Raw genomic sequence first — 20,661 nt, 5'->3', positions numbered from 1 at the left:
TTGCACTTTGACCACGGTAACTCCACTTTGACCTGTCGTTACACTTTGACCTATGTAACTCCAATTTGACTTCTGTAATATGTCCTTTCAGCTCCCTAGTGGAACAAGATACAGTGAAAATCGGACCACTGACCACTGGAACAAAACCACCCAGTACAGAAAAGGGTGCCAAACCGGCCACCGGTCCATTTGTTTACAAGTTCACACACTGGGCAAGGTATGATAAGCAAACATCAATTTGGACAAAGTTTTTGTTCTGTAAATTTTTACCAAAGAAACTTTTGTACAATTATTAATAGTGAGAACAATAAACAAAATAAGAAACAACGATGATTAATTGTATGTACCTCTGTCATGATCTGTTCCCAGGTCAGGAGAGAGGTTAGAGGTCAGTGCCAAGTCCAAGGAGCTGCTGTTTAGTCCTAGTAAGGCAGAGGTGGTAGTCCATGGAGGTGAGTTATATCCTGCTGAATCAAATATAAACTGTTTGAGATTTGATTTAAAGATTCTTTTATCCCCTTCAGGGGAGGGCCAACAGGGTCAGAGAAAAATAATCAGTGAACCTTTTGGTGGTCAGACGGGAAATCTCCACCCAAAGTGGAAAATTCTTGCCAGATGATAAAAACCATGATCAAAACTTCATAATCCGAACAGACAGATTTAAAAATTATAATGGGTTTCCTATCAAATCTCTCATCTCCCTCTCACCTCCCTCTCAATCTATCTATCTTTCTCTCTCTCCTTCTTACTCTCTCTCAACTATCATGTATCTATATGAATATTTTTCCTCTTTTCTTAAGAGCCTATATTACCATAATGATCATAGTCGGTCTTGTTATTTGATCTTAACATTTATTGTAATTGCTATTATACCAGTAAACTAATTTATATAGCACATTTGTAAATCATATACGTAGGGAGATGGCTTCAAATAAGAGCATACTCTTGTTGCCAGATCCCTGAACTTAAATTGTTGTAATATTGACCCATATTTTGTAAATATTTGGGTAAAAAAATACTGTTTAAACCAAGTGGAAAATTCTTGAACTGACAAACATGAGGCATTTTGGTATGACTGGATTCAATTGTCAATGTGAAACGATAAAGTTGATGATGTAACATCATTGTTTTCTTGCTGTTAGTTCATTGATGTGAGTTGGGAATTCTCCTATCTCAACCCTAGATAAGGAAACTGTTACAGTGAAAGGGGGCATACATCTGTCCAGGGTAAGGGAAATATATGTCACGTTCTGTCAAATATTGCTATGATATAAATGAATGGGATTTTCATACCTAATGCTGGGAAAGGTTTGTAACAAATGTAAAAAAACCCACAAAAATCAGATTTCAATGAAACCTGATTTCAGTAAAAAAAAAATTCTTTCAGTTTGAAAAGTTTTTTTTTTTATTCATTACATAACGTTGTATATACTTATTAGTAGTTTTATCAGTGGATAAAAGAAATTGACTACTGATATTTGATTTTGACAGATACCTGTGCTGGGGAGGTGGTCAAGTTTACAGGAAAGCGAGGCGTTTTTATCAACGGTCAGATTAAACCAGCCCTGGCTGGGGTCAGTGTGACGGTCATTGCAATGGATGATTCCATGGACCCAATCGTCATAGAAACAGCAGAATCTGGAAAATTTAGGTAAAGAGAGAGGAAAACTGTCTGAGGGATAGGGAGAAACAGGGATTGGAAGGACAGGAGCCATGGGCCATAGGGACATTCAAATTATTAATGGTCCATGAAAATTTAAAAGACAAAGAGAAAATGGCCCACAATAATTTAAAAAACAGTGGTAAATGGCTCATACCTAGTCTCAGCCTTACCAATCCCTTGGGAATTTACACTAATCTCATTGTCACTTCCTGTTTAATTTGGTATTCTATTGAGGTACTGTACTGTTCACTGAAAAGCAACCATAATTTCTGTTTATTTGGCTAAATTGGATTTCGTTATTTGCGAAAGATCAAAAGGGATCAGACACATGTTGTACAAATTCATATCCGGACTCAAATCAGTAAAAAAGAGTTAATATCCATTTTCTGGTTGAAAAAATATTGTTCATCTTTTCTCTATAAGACATATTCAGTAGGATTAAACAGATCCAAATACAGAACAGTAATGTCTAATTATAGCAGTTCAGTTTCAATTTTGATAAAACTGAACAAATATGCTGTACCTTAAAATCTTGTGGCAGTAAAAGTTTACATTGACCTTTAACCTTGCAGTGTTGGCCCCCTACACAGTGGTAAGGAGTACAGTGTGTCAGCAGAGAAGACCGGCTATGTACTGGTCAAGGAGGATGGTCAGTCTGCCTCCTTCAAGGCCTACAAACTGGGCCAGGTCTCTGTACAGGTATGTTTGTCTGTTCATTCATTCATTCATTCATTCATTCATTCATTTGTTCCTTCCTTCCTTCATTCATTCATTCTTTCTTCATTCATTCTTCATTTATTTGTTCCTTCATTCATTCATTCATTCTTCATTTATTTGTTCCTTCATTCATTCATTCATTTATTTTTTCCTTCATTCATTCATTCATTTTTCATTCATTTGTTCATTCATTCATTCATTGAGATTAGATGGGACCTGTTCAAATTATTTCATAAAGGAGTGATATTGGAGCCATGAATTTAATCAAAACCAAGACTTTACAGAAAGTGTATTAGTTTAAAGTATTGCATTGTATTCGGCTTAAAGTGTATGGAACGGTCAGCTATAATATAACCTTACTTCGCGATTGCATATAGATTAAAGCTCCAACCACACAAATTAAGTTAGAATTGATCAACATTAAGTGTAATTAACTTGACAAGAGAAGCCACAGGGATGAAATAGTGATATTCTTAAAACCAAAATTTTCCTTTTTTTAAAATCAGAGAAATTAAACAATGTGTGTTGAATGTGTTGCTGACAAAGCCATTTTGTGTTAAAGGTGCTGAATGAGAAAGGTGAGCCCCTATCAAACGTCCTGTTATCACTGAGCGGAGAGAAGCAGTACCGCAGTAACAACGTCACCAGTGAAGATGGCACCATCAACTTTATTGGACTGGTAAGACTACACAGTGACATATCATAACAGCTTCAATAACTGTCTGTATTTATGATTTTTTTTTCTATGATTTTCAACGAAGTAACAAGTATATCATCATATATTGTAGTACTTACAATGGTACCAACCATGTACTGATGTTATAATGGTACCACCCATATACATATGTTATAATGGTACCACCCATATACATATGTTATAATGGTACCACCCACGTACAAATGTTATAATGGTACCACCCATGTACTGATGTTATAATGGTACCACCCATATACATATGTTATAATGGTACCACCAATGTACAAATGTTATAATGGTACCACCCATGTACAAATGTTATAATGGTACCACCCATGTACAAATGTTATAATGGTACCACCCATGTACAAATGTTATAATGGTACCACCCATGTACTGATGTTATAATGGTACCACCCATGTACACATGTTATAATGGTACCACCCATATACATATGTTATAATGGTACCACCCATGTACAAATGTTATAATGGTACCACCATGTACATATGTTATAATGGTACCACCCATGTACAAATGTTATAATGGTATCACCCATGTACAAATGTTATAATGGTACCACCCACGTACAAATGTTATAATGGTACCACCCACGTACAAATGTTATAATGGTATCACCCATGTACACATGTTATAATGGTACCACCCATGTACTGATGTTATAATGGTACCACCCATGTACAAATGTTATAATGGTACCACCCATGTACAAATGTTATAATGGTACCACCCATGTACTGATGTTATAATGGTACCACCCATGTACAAATGTTATAATGGTACCACCCATGTACAAATGTTATAATGGTACCACCCATGTACTGATGTTATAATGGTACCACCCATGTACACATGTTATAATGGTACCACCCATATACATATGTTATAATGGTACCACCCATGTACAAATGTTATAATGGTACCACCATGTACATATGTTATAATGGTACCACCCATGTACAAATGTTATAATGGTATCACCCATGTACAAATGTTATAATGGTACCACCCACGTACAAATGTTATAATGGTACCACCCACGTACAAATGTTATAATGGTATCACCCATGTACACATGTTATAATGGTACCACCCATGTACTGATGTTATAATGGTACCACCCATGTACAAATGTTATAATGGTACCACCCATGTACAAATGTTATAATGGTACCACCCATGTACTGATGTTATAATGGTACCACCCATGTACAAATGTTATAATGGTACCACCCATGTACAAATGTTATAATGGTACCACCCACGTACAAATGTTATAATGGTACCACCCATGTACAGATGTTATAATGGTACCACCCATGTACAAATGTTATAATGGTACCACCCACGTACAAATGTTATAATGGTACCACCCATGTACAAATGTTATAATGGTACCACCCACGTACAAATGTTATAATGGTACCACTCATATACATATGTTATAATGGTACCACCCATATACATATGTTATAATGGTACCACCCACGTACAAATGTTATAATGGTACCACCCATGTACAAATGTTATAATGGTACCACCATGTACATATGTTATAATGGTACCACCCATGTACAGATGTTATAATGGTACCACCCATATACATATGTTATAATGGTACCACCCACGTACAAATGTTATAATGGTACCACCCATGTACAAATGTTATAATGGTACCACCATGTACATATGTTATAATGGTACCACCCACGTACAAATGTTATAATGGTACCACCCATGTATAAATGTTATAATGGTACCACCCATGTACAGATGTTATAATGGTACCACCCATGTACAAATGTTATAATGGTACAACCCATGTACTGATGTTATAATGGTACCACCCATGTACAAATGTTATAATGGTACAACCCACGTACAAATGCTATAATGGTACCACCCATGTACTGATGTTATAATGGTACCACCCATGTACAAATGTTATAATGGTACCACCCATGTACAAATGTTATAATGGTACCACCCATGTACTGATGTTATAATGGTACCACCCATGTACACATGTTATAATGGTACCACCCATATACATATGTTATAATGGTACCACCCATGTACAAATGTTATAATGGTACCACCATGTACATATGTTATAATGGTACCACCCATGTACAAATGTTATAATGGTATCACCCATGTACAAATGTTATAATGGTACCACCCACGTACAAATGTTATAATGGTACCACCCACGTACAAATGTTATAATGGTATCACCCATGTACACATGTTATAATGGTACCACCCATGTACTGATGTTATAATGGTACCACCCATGTACAAATGTTATAATGGTACCACCCATGTACAAATGTTATAATGGTACCACCCATGTACTGATGTTATAATGGTACCACCCATGTACAAATGTTATAATGGTACCACCCATGTACAAATGTTATAATGGTACCACCCACGTACAAATGTTATAATGGTACCACCCATGTACAGATGTTATAATGGTACCACCCATGTACAAATGTTATAATGGTACCACCCACGTACAAATGTTATAATGGTACCACCCATGTACAAATGTTATAATGGTACCACCCACGTACAAATGTTATAATGGTACCACTCATATACATATGTTATAATGGTACCACTCATATACATATGTTATAATGGTACCACCCACGTACAAATGTTATAATGGTACCACCCATGTACAAATGTTATAATGGTACCACCATGTACATATGTTATAATGGTACCACCCATGTACAGATGTTATAATGGTACCACCCATATACATATGTTATAATGGTACCACCCACGTACAAATGTTATAATGGTACCACCCATGTACAAATGTTATAATGGTACCACCATGTACATATGTTATAATGGTACCACCCACGTACAAATGTTATAATGGTACCACCCATGTACAAATGTTATAATGGTACCACCCACGTACAAATGTTATAATGGTACCACCCATATACATATGTTATAATGGTACCACCCATATACATATGTTATAATGGTACCACCCACGTACAAATGTTATAATGGTACCACCCATGTACAAATGTTTGATGGTACCACCATGTACATATGTTATAATGGTACCACCATGTACAAATGCTATAATGGTACCACCCATGTACAAATGTTATAATGGTATCACCCATGTACAGATGTTATAATGGTATCACCCATGTACAGATGTTATAATGGTACAACCCATGTACTGATGTTATAATGGTACCACCCATGTACAAATGTTATAATGGTACAACCCACGTACAAATGCTATAATGGTATCACCCATGTACAGATGTTATAATGGTACAACCCATGTATAAATGTTATAATGGTACCACCCATGTACAGATGTTATAATGGTACCACCCATGTACAAATGTTATAATGGTACCACCCATGTACAGATGTTATAATGGTACCACCCATGTACAAATGTTATAATGGTACAACCCACGTACAAATGCTATAATGGTATCACCCATGTACAGATGTTATAATGGTACAACCCATGTATAAATGTTATAATGGTACCACCCATGTACAGATGTTATAATGGTACCACCCATGTACAAATGTTATAATGGTATCACCCACGTACAAATGTTATAATGGTACCACCCATGTACAGATGTTATAATGGTACCACCCATATACACATGTTATAATGGTACCACCCATATACACATGTTATAATGGTACCACCCATATACATATGTTATAATGGTACCACCCACGTACAAATGTTATAATGGTACCACTCATATACATATGTTATAATGGTACCACCCATATACATATGTTATAATGGTACCACCCACGTACAAATGTTATAATGGTACCACCCATGTACAAATGTTATAATGGTACCACCATGTACATATGTTATAATGGTACCACCCATGTACAGATGTTATAATGGTACCACCCATATACATATGTTATAATGGTACCACCCACGTACAAATGTTATAATGGTACCACCCATGTACAAATGTTATAATGGTACCACCATGTACATATGTTATAATGGTACCACCCACGTACAAATGTTATAATGGTACCACCCATGTACAAATGTTATAATGGTACCACCCACGTACAAATGTTATAATGGTACCACCCATATACATATGTTATAATGGTACCACCCATATACATATGTTATAATGGTACCACCCACGTACAAATGTTATAATGGTACCACCCATGTACAAATGTTTGATGGTACCACCATGTACATATGTTATAATGGTACCACCATGTACAAATGCTATAATGGTACCACCCATGTACAAATGTTATAATGGTATCACCCATGTACAGATGTTATAATGGTATCACCCATGTACAGATGTTATAATGGTACAACCCATGTACTGATGTTATAATGGTACCACCCATGTACAAATGTTATAATGGTACAACCCACGTACAAATGCTATAATGGTATCACCCATGTACAGATGTTATAATGGTACAACCCATGTATAAATGTTATAATGGTACCACCCATGTACAGATGTTATAATGGTACCACCCATGTACAAATGTTATAATGGTACAACCCATGTACTGATGTTATAATGGTACCACCCATGTACAAATGTTATAATGGTACAACCCACGTACAAATGCTATAATGGTATCACCCATGTACAGATGTTATAATGGTACAACCCATGTATAAATGTTATAATGGTACCACCCATGTACAGATGTTATAATGGTACCACCCATGTACAAATGTTATAATGGTATCACCCACGTACAAATGTTATAATGGTACCACCCATGTACAGATGTTATAATGGTACCACCCATATACACATGTTATAATGGTACCACCCATATACACATGTTATAATGGTACCACCCATATACATATGTTATAATGGTACCACCCATATACATATGTTATAATGGTACCACCCATATACACATGTTATAATGGTACCACCCATGTACAGATGTTATAATGGTACAACCCATGTATATATTAAACTCTATGGATATCAACTTCTTTACATGTATATATGTATAGTAAACCGCAAATATATAACTGCAAATATGTCCTTTATATAAATGCAAATTGTGCACATATTACATCATTCAGTAGATTATAACTATGCCAGGAAATTCAAATCTTCGGATGAACAATCAATATTCCATTAATACATACATGCATTTTAACAGCTTTGATGTAGATAATAACATCCTTACAAGTATGCTTGTATAATAAATACGTTGTATTACGGATCAACTTTTTCTCTGGAGATATCATAGGTATACATGAATTAGTGCTTTGTGTCTAACGACTTAGGGGCCGCAGTGGCCGAGTGGTTAAGGTGTCCCGACACTTTATCACTAGCCCTCCACCTCTGGGTCGGTAGTTTGAAACCTACTTGGGGCAGTTGCCAGGTACTGACCGTAGGCTTGTGGTTTTTCTCCAGGTACTCCGGCTTTCCTCCACCTCCAAAACCTGGCACGTCCTTAAATGACCCTGGCTGTTAATAGGACGTTAAACAAAAACAAACCAAACCAACGATTAATGTGCGAAAATAAGACCTCCACTAATATAACTTTGTTTACAGTAATTCTCTAAAAGTGCTCACATGACTTTTGTGATATTAAATACTGTATATAGTAATACCTTAACAATATGTCGTTAGATAATATAATAGCAATTTCATAAACCTTCTATTACCTTTATACAGAGCCCAGGTGACTACTTCCTGCGGCCCATGATGAAGGAGTACAAGTTTGCCCCGTCCTCTCAAACTATCGAGGTGCTGGAAGGTACGACCAAGAAAATCACCATCAAGGGACTCCGTGTGGCGTATAGGTAGGCTGAACAGTAAACACTGTCTTTACATTGGATATAAAAAAATTATATTTACATAAAATGATATGCCTCTTCTGACAGTTAATTTCTTGTTGTTTCTGAAATTGCCATGATTTTGTTACATCTCATTTATAGAATTGTTATAGTTTAGCAGAAATATTTGCTTTGTAACTTTGCTTTATTTGTTCATTTGCTGGGATACTTTGAATTTGATAGTGTTTTGGGTAACATTTGTTTGATAGTTTAGTTTGACAATATAAAGTTAGCAATATCTGGTCACTTTCATTTGACATATAATGTGTTAATTCTGTATAAAAACATATATGATGTTTCTTTCAGTTTCTATAGTAAATTTATTTGACAGGTGTTATAGTAATCTTTACATTTGACAGTTATGGTAACTATTATTTGACAGTTGCTATGGTAACTTTGACATTTGCTATGGTAACCTTAATTTGAGATTTGCTTTGGTAAGTTTTATTTGACAGTTGCTATGGTAAACTTTACATTTGACAATTATGGTAACCATTATTTGACAGTTGCTAATGTAACCTTAATTTGACAGTTGCTATGGTAACATTAATTTGATAGTTGCTATGGTAACCTTTATTTGACAGTTGCTATGGTAACCTTTATTTGACAGCTGCTACAAGGAAGTATGATAACCTTTATTTGACAGTTGCTATGGTAACCTTTATTTGAGATTTGCTATGGTAACCTTTATTTTACAGTTGCTATGGTAACCTTTATTTTACAGTTGCTATGGTAACCTTTATTTTACAGTTGCTATGATAACCTTTATTTTACAGTTGCTATGGTAACCTTTATTTGACAGCTACTATGATAACCTTTATTTGACAGCTGCTACAAGGAAGTATGATAACCTTTATTTGACAGCTGCTATGGTAACCTTTATTTGATAGTTGCTATGGTAATCTTTATTTGACAGTTGCTATGGCTCAGTGACATCCTTGAATGGAGAACCAGAACAAGGCATCATAGTGGAGGCTGTGGGCACAGATACGTGTGGTAATTTCCAGGAGGAGAGCAAGACAGAGCCTGATGGTTCATACAGGATACGGGGTCTACAGGTAGGTCATACATGGAGGTCATACAGGATACAGGGTCTACAGGTAGGTCATAAATGGAGGTCATACAGGATAAGGGGTCTACAGGTAGGTCATACATGGAGGTCATACAGGGTACAGGGTCTACAAGTAGGTCACACATAGGTCATACCGGGTACAAGGTCTACAAGTAGGTCACACATAGGTGATACAGGATACGGGGTCTACAGGTAGGTCATACATAGGTCATACAGGATACAGGGTCTACAGGTAGGTCATACATGGAGGTCATACAGGATGTGGGGTCTACAGGTAGGTCATAAATGGAGGTCATACAGGATGTGGGGACTACAGGTAGGTCATACATGGAGGTCATACAGGATGTGGGGTCTACAGGTAGGTCATACATGGAGGTCATACAGGATGTGGGGTCTACAGGTAGGTCATACATATGTCATACATGATGTGGGGACTGCGGATGTCATACATAGAGGTCATACAGGAAGCGGGGACTACAGGTAGGTCACACATTGAGGTCATACAGGATATGGGGACTACAGGTAGGTTACACATGGAGGTTACAAGATATGGAAACTACAGATAGGTCACACGTAGAGGTCATACAGGATGTGGAGACTACAGGTAGGTCATTCATGGAGTTCATACATGCCTTGCCATAGGGCTGTAAGGTTGATTTTCTCATCTGATGAGAGATCTCCAAAAACAGTTCAATGGTCGTGTATGTTAACACAAATTTTCAAGGTGGAGATGTTTGGTTAAAGTATAAGTCAATGATACCATAGATTAATAGTTCAGTACAAATTGTTTTGACTTGTAAAGAATTAGAAATGATTGATGAAAAAAATAGACTGTAAGAGTCGCTGTGTCATTTACTAGAATCTATGTATTTTTTTATTTTTTTTTCAGCCAAATTGTACCTACAGCGTTCACCTGAAGAGTGATGTGAACCGACATATCGAAAGAGCGGCGCCCAAATCACAGGAAATCACAGTAAGATTAATGAAAGCCTCGCACATCAGTTGTGTGATCAGGTTCTAAACAAAGCTTTGTCCATTGACTTTTATGGTAGTGTAGATTAAAAGACTTGTCTATATTCTGATTACAATCTCACACACTTCATACCTCAGTAAATGTATGTTTCAAGGTTCATTTATCTGATAAAGGTGACAGAATTTATAGTAGTTAGTGAAACTTATAACAATGAAATTTAACATCTTTTCACTATAAATTGTAACAGAAATTCAAAATTTATTGTCGTCTTGTGTGTAGGTGTTGGACAAAGACTTCACTGACATGTCAATCATAACATTACATCATGTGAACCAATTATTTATTGTTGTCTTGTGTTTAGGTGTTGGACAACGACTTCACTGACGTGGCCATCATCGCGTTCCGTCGTGTGAACCAGATGGATATCAGTGGCAACGTCATCACACAGGAGGAACACCTTCCCAGTCTCAAGGTCAGGGGACATAACTCTGTCTTAATTGAAGTTTACAGTAAACCACAATACTTTTTTTTTTTTAAACATGATAATCCATATTGTTTTGTATAATTATGACAAGGCCCTGATAAATATTTACTTATTCCTTTCCTAAGACTATAATTTGTCGTTTTCCAACAAAAATGCTAATTTTTGAGAAAATTTTAAAGTCATATGTAGCACAATATTTAAATTGGTCTAGTTAAAGTAAAATATTGTTTTAAGTGTTAAAATGAATGCATTGAAACTGGAATTTTCATGATAATTACTATTTTAAAGCTTCAAAACAGAAATGGAAAAATACTCAAAATAAACTGAAATTTTTAATTACTGTAAAAGTGGATATTTTCGCGCATTGAAATTTTCGCCTAGTCAGCCTCCAAACTGTTTGCGGTGTGGATATTTTCGCGCTGTCAGTCATGATGAAAATATATTTTCGCGCTGCAATATCATTTGCCATGTACATAAATTAAGATTATTTTCGGTAAACTCCATTGAAAGCTCGTGACAATCGGTCCAGTAAATATACCAAACATTGATCAATAGACACGTTTAGGTTAATTGGTTGTAAGTGTGATCATTGCATTATGTCTGTGTGACAGAAAAAAAACATTAATATATATCAGATATTTTAGCATGAAAATTTCCATGCCGCGAACATTTTCACTTTTACAGTATTGATGATTTAATAAAAGATTTTTATCCAGAACTTGTTAATACCCTGAACAAGACATACATGTATTGATGGTGCAAGTTCTGGTATACTTTCATGGTTTATGGTAATTAATTTATGCAAATGAAGGATCTTGTTTATGTTACACAGGTGAAACTATTCCGAGACGAGACTCCAGATTCACCCATCCATACTGTCAGTCTGGGAACAGTGACTTTCTTTTTCCTTCCCTCTCTGACAATTGACAATGAGGTCAGTATATTTTGATATTTTTCATCTGGTGTATTTCAAAAATTGAGTTGCAAATTATGGAAAATCTTCTAACCCCTATTGAGATCTCAATACTATAATGTAGGGGATTTTCTAGTATATTTTCACCAATGGATGTTGCAGTTACCTTAGTTTTAGCATCTAAACCCACACACAAATGATGTCTGATTCAGAAAGTTACTGTAAAACTATCTGATAATGATATATTAAAGATCTGTGTCACTTGTAGATATTTTCTCTTAAGAGTTAATCAAAAGTAGAAAGGTTCAAACCACAACCGTTTTCATTTGAGTAGGAAAAGTAGGAAGAAAAAAATTGATAATTGGACTTTTATTAATTATGATTTTCATTAAATGAATTTTCTTCTTTTTTTCAGAAATACACCCTTAAATTGGAAAGTTCCCTTTCCAAGGCCTCTTTTGACTTTACGTTGCCAGTTGTCAACTTTGTGGCGAATACATCATATCAACACCACAGTATCAAGTTCAGCCCTGTGGTAAGTTTAATTATCAAACTAATGCATGAAAAAAACTGTAAATTATGGCTACAGTTTAACTTACCCTCCTTATCGAGGGCAAATTTATCAGGATAGTGAATATTATTGATGCTTAGAATTTAACAGTAATCACATGATCAGGTGGTGAAATAAAACCCTAGGTAGATATTACTGGTATCCATTTATCCAATTTTGAAGTGGAGCCTGCGGTTCAAAACGTCAGAGCTTTGAAATTAAAATCTTTTATGGTTTCATTTATCTTGTTTTGTTCTTAAAATTTAGTTGATGACTACATAAAAATACACTGTATAATAATAATGAGTTAAAGCAAAGGATTGAATTTTAACATAAAATCTCCAGTTTTCTAAGACTCCCAACTTGAGTTCTGCATTTTTTCAAGTTGTTACCGGCTACCTGAAGTAATTCTTATATGTCTTCAATTCCAAAAGTTTTAGAATAAAAAAAGTCAAGAAAACTAATTACACTTGTGGAAATGTACATTGTAGATGTCAATATTATTGTAGAAACATCCTCACACTGATTATTACTGTTTGCAGCGAAAATCTTTTGACCAGGAGTTCATTCAAGGGACATCACTCTTCCTTCCCTTTTCATTGCTGCTGGCAGCTGCAGTCTATAACTACCAAAAAGTAAGTGTAAAATGGGAAGCCTGAAGAAGTGATTTCTACTGTTTTTGCTCATTTAAATGTTCAACAGTTAGAAATAGAAAGGACCTGGGACCTGATCACTTACGTCAACATTCTAGTGTAACTCTTTTGAAACAGTGGCCGAGTGGTTAAGGTCAACAATCTAGTGTAACTCTTTTGAAACATTGGTCTAGTGGTTAAGGTGTCGTGACACTTTATCACTAGACCTCTACCTCTGGGTCGCTAATTCGAAGCCCACGTGGGGCAGTTGTCTGGTAATGACCTACTCCTATAACATAAGAGGCCGCTGGTCGGCTCTTTTTCTATCGGATATTATTTTGCCGACTGTGTCGGCGCCTGTCAAAAGTATCTCGCCTTGTAAAACCTCTAACATTGTTGGAGTAGTAATGACTGTAAGTTGGTGGTTTTTCTCTGGGTACTTTCCTCCATCTCCAAAACCTGGCATGTCCTTAAATGACTGTGGCTGTTAATATGACGTAAAACAAAATAAATCAAATTAACCAAATATTTTGAAATATAAAACATAAATACTTCTGGACCTGTAGAACGATATTGAAAAGGTCTTTGCAAAAACTTTCTAGAAAGCAAAATTAAATCACTCTGTCCATCCTTACTTCATCAAACAACACCTCTGGTGGAACCTGTCAAACCAGTTTCACATTTTCAACTGCTTGAATAGAGCCCATGATTTTTTTCTTTTTTTAATATGTGTTCATTTAATAGCCATTTCTGAAATATTGATCATGAATTAAATTTGATTTAAGTTGAGATATAGAGACATTTTCGCAAAGTATACCTTATCGACTTTGACACAGGGACCTGGACTATATTAATTCAAACACAGGAAATCAGCAGTATAAATTATAAACTTTATTTATTTTACAAGTGCAAAAAAAGCTATATCAACTTATATTGGCCTGGATGGAAGCGTGTAGGGGTTTTTGTGTTGGAGGAAACTGGAGCACACTTGGAGAAAACCCTCAAGGTCGTGTGACCAGATATCTTTTCACATGTGATTGGGGAATCACACCCCCAAATCCCTAGGTGAAAGACAAGTGTTTTAACACTGTGCCACCAGGCCACTCAGGAGGAAATTGGCTACACCTCCGCTAGTTGATAAAACACTTTCTCTCTGCATTGATATCCTGTGTAATACCGGAACATAAATATTTACTTCCTCAAAGCACATTTCAGGAAATAAACATTGAGTTTCCAGGATACATGACTAATAAAATTATTCAACTCTGTACATGTGGCATAGCTGTGAGTACCACTTTCCATTGTTAACTTCCTGTGTGACTTTCTAGGTCTGTGATGGTTCCCTTCATGTTTCAGTTATTTCCCTACTTAATGCGTATGTGGTCCCAAGTCCAAGCCATGTTGGCGGCCGGTCAGACCGAGGCATCAGTTTCTGGGGCAGGGGATGCTGGATCCGGGTCGGACCCTCAGATGAAGAAAAAGATGAAAGCACGAAAGACATGATGATACGGTTGTTTGTAGATCTGAAATAATTCTGTAAGATAACTGTTTCTAGGATAAGATAATTTTCTCTAGATCTAGAGGATGATTTTATGGGGTTTTATCTACAGTTTAGTTGTAGGTGTAATGATGTAATGGTTCAAATCCTTCTCCAGAAATAAAATAAAAGAACAATGAATAAAGAAATCCTTTGCCTGTTAGATAATATGAACAAAACCAGGTCAAATTTAAATCAAATGAACTTTTATTTACAACCTTATTTACATAAATAACTCTTGTAGTGGGTAAAAAATCTTACCTGGAATTTTAAAAAACAAAAAAATAGCAAAAAAATTCTACATATTTAAGTGGTAATTTTATTTTGGCTGTTTTCGCTCTTAAAGCATTTAGTCAAAATCATTCTGAAGTTTTATCAACTTTTTTTTAATATCAGTTTGATGCCAGACCAATATAAAAAAAGGTCAATAAATCATTACAATATTTCAGAATATTAAATCATTTAGTCCAAATTATTCTGACATTTCATCTTCCTTTTTTGATATATGTCTGATATATGAAAAAAGTTAGATGGAATGGCAGAATAGTTCGGAATATTAAAGCATTCTGCTAAATCATGGTTATGCTCATTACATATTCTGTATTTTACTTGCTACAGAAAGTTTTTTGGGTGCGGCAATTCATCCTTGCTCAAAAGTGTTTAAGTCAACTTATGCAGTAAAATTTGAGTACACTAAAATAAAGACGTTTACAGTATCTGTAATTGATCTCAGTGTTTCAAGTCTGTTTGGAAATTTTCATTCTTGATTTCTAAATTGATTTGTAGAGTCGTATTGAAGTCTCTTATGTTGTTGAGTGATATGCCACTGTGAGAACGTAGAGTATATCTTTTTACAAATTTTTTTTCGTGGATACAAGATGCTATCTTTCTACAGCAAATTAAATGAAGTATTTTATTATGTGTTTGTACTATTAGTGGTGTGAGATTCCATGGCTCTCTGGAGTTCCCTAGGATTTCATTTATCCCCACCTTGTCTCTTCATGGCCTCTCCTGTTAACCCCTTATAATCTCCTGCAGGACCCTAAACAACTCCCTTGTACCTTCTAGCCCCTCAATGACCCCTCTTTCCCTCCAGGTACACCCTCATCCCTTCCATGGCTCCTTGTCTCTTCCTTCTGATTCCCTTCTGGACCCTCAGTCATTTATTGCATTCTCAGTACCCATGCTGCCTTTCATGAGATCCCCTTGCCCTCTCCAATGAAATTCCCTGATTTTCTTCATGCCCCAGATCCCCCCCTCAAGAACCCCTTGATGTTCTTCATGCCCCCTAATATCCCCCTGGACCCCCTTCATGCCCCCGATCACCCAACCCTGATAGCCCCTTAACCCCTTGAACCTTTCCATGACCCCGACAACCTAACCCCCTGAACCTTTCAATACCCTTGACAACCCCTTAACCCCCTGAACCTTTCCATACCCCTCTTAACCCCTTCAACCTTTCCACACCCCTAACAACCCCTGAACCCCCTGAACCTTTCCAAACCCCTTACAACCCCTTAACCCCCCGAACCTTTCAATACCCTTGACAACCCCTTAACCCCCTGAACCTTTCCATACCCCTCTTAACCCCTTCAACCTTTCCATACCCTGACAACCCCTTAACCCCCTAAACCTTTCCATACCCCTGACAACCCCTTAACCCCCTGAACCTTTCCATACCCCTGACAACCTAACCCCCCTGAACCTCTCCATACCCCTGACAACCTAACCCCCCTGAACCTCTCCATACCCCTGACAACCTAACCCCCCTGAACCTCTCCATACCCCTGACAACCCTAACCCCCCTGAACCTCTCCATACCTGACACCACCCCTGACCCTCAACCTGACACCTAACCCCCCTGAACCTCTCCATACCCCTGACAACCTAACCCCCCTGAACCTCTCCATACCCCTGACAACCCCAACCCCCCTGAACCTCTCCATACCCTGACAACCTAACCCCCCTGAACCTCTCCATACCCCTGACAACCTAACCCCCCTGAACCTCTCCATACCCCTGACAACCTAACCCCCCTGAACCTCTCCATACCCCTGACAACCTAACCCCCCTGAACCTCTCCATACCCTGACAACCTAACCCCCCTGAACCTTTCAATACCCCTGACAACCTAACCCCCCTGAACCTCTCCATACCCCTGACAAACCTAACCCCCCTGAACCTCTCCATACCCCTGACAACCTAACCCCCCCCTGAACCTCTCCATACCCCTGACAACCTAACCCCCCTGAACCCTCTCCATACCCCTGACAACCTAACCCCCCTGAACCTCTCCATACCCCTGACAACCCTACTGAAACCCTTAGACATTGTTGCACTACCTATAAATCCATGAAATTTAAGATACAAATAAAAGTATATATGTCCATCAGTATATGTATGTATGTATGTTGTTATTGAGTGAATGATTCAGAGTATACACACCAAGTGTGATATTGTCGATTTTCTGTCATCCAAATATTTCAAGTGGTTCCTGTGTTCCCACTTATAGCGGAGGGTACATAATCATCCCTTTGTGTGTCGGTATAAAGATGATCACATTTGCCTCCGATAACAGATGTAGTTTGTACATACAACCAACCAGACCAACAGATTTGTGGTTTTCAGTTAATGCTTAAAGAGTAAAAATTCTCACTTGACCAATTTGTGGTTTAAGGATATTACATTTCAAACCCTGCACGATTTAAACTATTTTGGCATTTGTTTTAAACAAAAGAGGAAGTCATATTTTTTTAAAAAAAATTTTTTTTTAGAAAGATTTATACCATGTTTTGAGCCCAAATTTGAAGACATATTTTATATATAGAGACGTAATATAGGCAGTCAATTAAAAAAAATGTTAGGAGATAAAAATGTTCATTGATTATTAAGTAGATGTCTTCAAGTGGAATTTCGTTTAAACTGTTGTCCCTCAAAGTGTTACAGTGACTACAAGTCTATTTACCCATTAGACAGAAATAGGAGAGTGATATTTTTCACTAGTGAAAAATATGAAAAATATCACTTTTATAGAAGGAATAATTTTTGATATTTCACTGGTAAAAATGTAATAAACCCTAGTATTTAATCCGACACTCTCAACTCTACCATTTATATTGTAGTCATCAATGAATCATGTGTTACCAAGAATTTTGTATTATAAATACACTTGTGTGGGCTCAGTAATTTTTCATTGAAAGTTTTCTTCTCACCATGAACTGTATCTGAAATGAAAATGTTTTTTTGTTTTTATTGAGATTTTTTTACTCTGACGTTAAATCTAATTGGAGCTTTCCAGAAATTAGAAGAAAAAATCAATACATGGTTGGGGCTGAAGAAAATGCAGCTTGATTTACGGTGCAGTTTGAATAAAATCTCTTCTTTTGGTAGTTCCTGTTTGGCAAACCTTGGCCTAGTTTCATCAATAATCTTGAAGTAAGGAAATTCATTAACGTAATGTAGAGATATAATGCTTTAGTCATTGCTTAGGACTTTAGAAGATTTTCCTGTGAGGTCACAGGTTCTACATTACTTGGGAACTAGTCTAAAATAAATCCACCTTCAAAATCCAAGTGTTAGGTTCTCGATAAGTTATGGGAGATCCATGTGAACGCAACTCATGGAATTTGGAGGATGAATTAAATCTTGATTAAAAGAAAGCAGAGATGTGAGATTTATAATTTATATACCGGTATTTTACCTCCGCAAAAAGAAAATTTTAAATGCAATATAACTAGATCATGTGTAAGAAAGTAATTAATTTTAATTAAAAAGTAATTATAGATGAAGGAGTTCACTGGGCAATGTGTCCTCACAGAATCTTTTTATGTACACATACCTACCAAAGCTCCTCTCAAATTATTGAACAAAACTTGCATAATTTGGTTTTCATTCTTTTCTCGTGAGTAGAACTGTTTGTGTGTGGTATGGTGTAAGAATATATAGATATTGTAGGTATTTAATTATTTCACATTCCTATCGTAATCAGTTTTTTTTTCAATATTCAAGTTTTCAGGGAATTTGGCATACTTAAATGTTACATTTTCAAGGGGTTTTGTTTTTCATTCTTTTCGAGCAGAAAGCGAAACCATACAAAAAAAATGGTTACATTTGAAATGAATCAAATGAGAATTGTTTGTGTATGTAATAACAGGGGCCTGTTCTTGTATGTAGACAAATTGGTCTGGGTTTTTTTGTTTTTTTGTTATGTAATATTTCAGACATATATCTAGATGAACCTACATGCAGATATTAATACAGGCCTTGAAAGTATTTTTCGAGTCTTGTATGAAAACATTATAAAAATCACCAGGTCCGTCTTTATTACATAAATGAACAACTCTGGTCCAGCCGATCAACAAAAAATGGCACAGACTGTCAATAAAGATGCTGTTAGATTAAGAAATGTTTATTACCGTATTCTACACTATAAGTGCAAGAGTACTTAGAATGAATTTAAAAGTGGTGCGCTTTATAAAACCATTTTCAGGAAAACGTTACCATATGAAATCAAGGTTGAACAAACAGCAAAATATATCTTCAAAGAAAAAGTGTCTATATGCAGCATATGGCTTCTCTGGGCCATCTTTTTTAAAGAATTATCAGAATATTACTTACCTGTCGAAAAGGTAAACAACCTTTGTACATCCATCCTTCTCTCCCAGCAAAAAAGGCGGGTGATGCACTTAAAGAGACGGTTGCGATTAAAGTGTTAAATACGGTACATTTTTTACAAGATTTGTACAAGATTGTTTACTGAAAATTTGACAAAAACCCTATTTAATGCACGTGTATGTTTGTATGTCTATTTATACAGTATATTGCGGAGATATTATGGGATGTTGTGAGGCTGATGGGTGTTAATATGTATGACAAGTGAAGAGGGTTACATTCAGAACCTAAAACATTCACTACCTGTTCGAGTTGAACGGGTACAATGTGGAGTGTCTACATTTATAATTCTGGTTCTGAACGTAACCCTGGTCTGTGTTTGTGTGGTTTGACCCGATGATAAGTACGAGGTGGTTGAAATGTGGAAGATCATACTTTTATACCTGAATGAAAAGATTTGTGAATTTGTAATAAAATGAAATGTCCTTACTTCATGTTTCTGTGATATTTGCCTGGTTTCTAACGTGAGCATTCAAGCTGCATACAAACTTATGCTGTAGTTTTTGTCGTCCATGGTTACTCATCAATTATCCTAAAATTTATTTTGTATCCATCTTGGGTTAAAAGATTATAAACAAAGTATTGAAGTTTGCCCTCAGGCTAGAAGTGCTTTATTGTAAGGATTATCAAATTTTGTTCGAATATATGACCTTCACCTTCACTATAAATTCAAGGTCAAATAATTCAAATGGGTTAAATATTAATTTGGTATGTAGCTTGCTAGGGTGAATGGATACCACAACAACAAAGAAATACTGACATAACAATGGAACCATAATTCAAACTCTTAATTAATTAAATGAGGATAGAATGTAAACAAAAATATAGATTTGAATGGAG

General features: G+C 36.2%; 1 protein-coding gene across 1 annotated transcript in view; it reads left to right on the top strand.

The window, feature by feature from the left end:
- The window catches only part of LOC117336452 (nodal modulator 1-like), a 33,487-nt gene extending 18,187 nt beyond the window's left edge, over nucleotides 1-15,300 (top strand). Inside the window, exons 19-31 of the mRNA XM_033896971.1 lie at nucleotides 92-217; nucleotides 370-452; nucleotides 1,492-1,651; nucleotides 2,236-2,362; nucleotides 2,943-3,059; nucleotides 8,829-8,956; nucleotides 9,906-10,047; nucleotides 10,951-11,034; nucleotides 11,396-11,506; nucleotides 12,351-12,452; nucleotides 12,847-12,966; nucleotides 13,524-13,616; nucleotides 14,970-15,300. Of these exons, the coding sequence (XP_033752862.1) occupies nucleotides 92-217; nucleotides 370-452; nucleotides 1,492-1,651; nucleotides 2,236-2,362; nucleotides 2,943-3,059; nucleotides 8,829-8,956; nucleotides 9,906-10,047; nucleotides 10,951-11,034; nucleotides 11,396-11,506; nucleotides 12,351-12,452; nucleotides 12,847-12,966; nucleotides 13,524-13,616; nucleotides 14,970-15,116 (1,540 nt within the window). The 3' untranslated portion in view covers nucleotides 15,117-15,300. The remainder of the gene's footprint in view (nucleotides 1-91; nucleotides 218-369; nucleotides 453-1,491; nucleotides 1,652-2,235; nucleotides 2,363-2,942; nucleotides 3,060-8,828; nucleotides 8,957-9,905; nucleotides 10,048-10,950; nucleotides 11,035-11,395; nucleotides 11,507-12,350; nucleotides 12,453-12,846; nucleotides 12,967-13,523; nucleotides 13,617-14,969) is intronic.
- The last annotated feature ends 5,361 nt before the right edge of the window (nucleotides 15,301-20,661 follow it).

This window comes from Pecten maximus, chromosome 10, assembly GCF_902652985.1.
Source record: "Pecten maximus chromosome 10, xPecMax1.1, whole genome shotgun sequence".
Lineage (NCBI taxonomy): Eukaryota > Metazoa > Mollusca > Bivalvia > Pectinida > Pectinidae > Pecten > Pecten maximus.
This window is presented reverse-complemented; position numbering and strand designations above follow the sequence as displayed.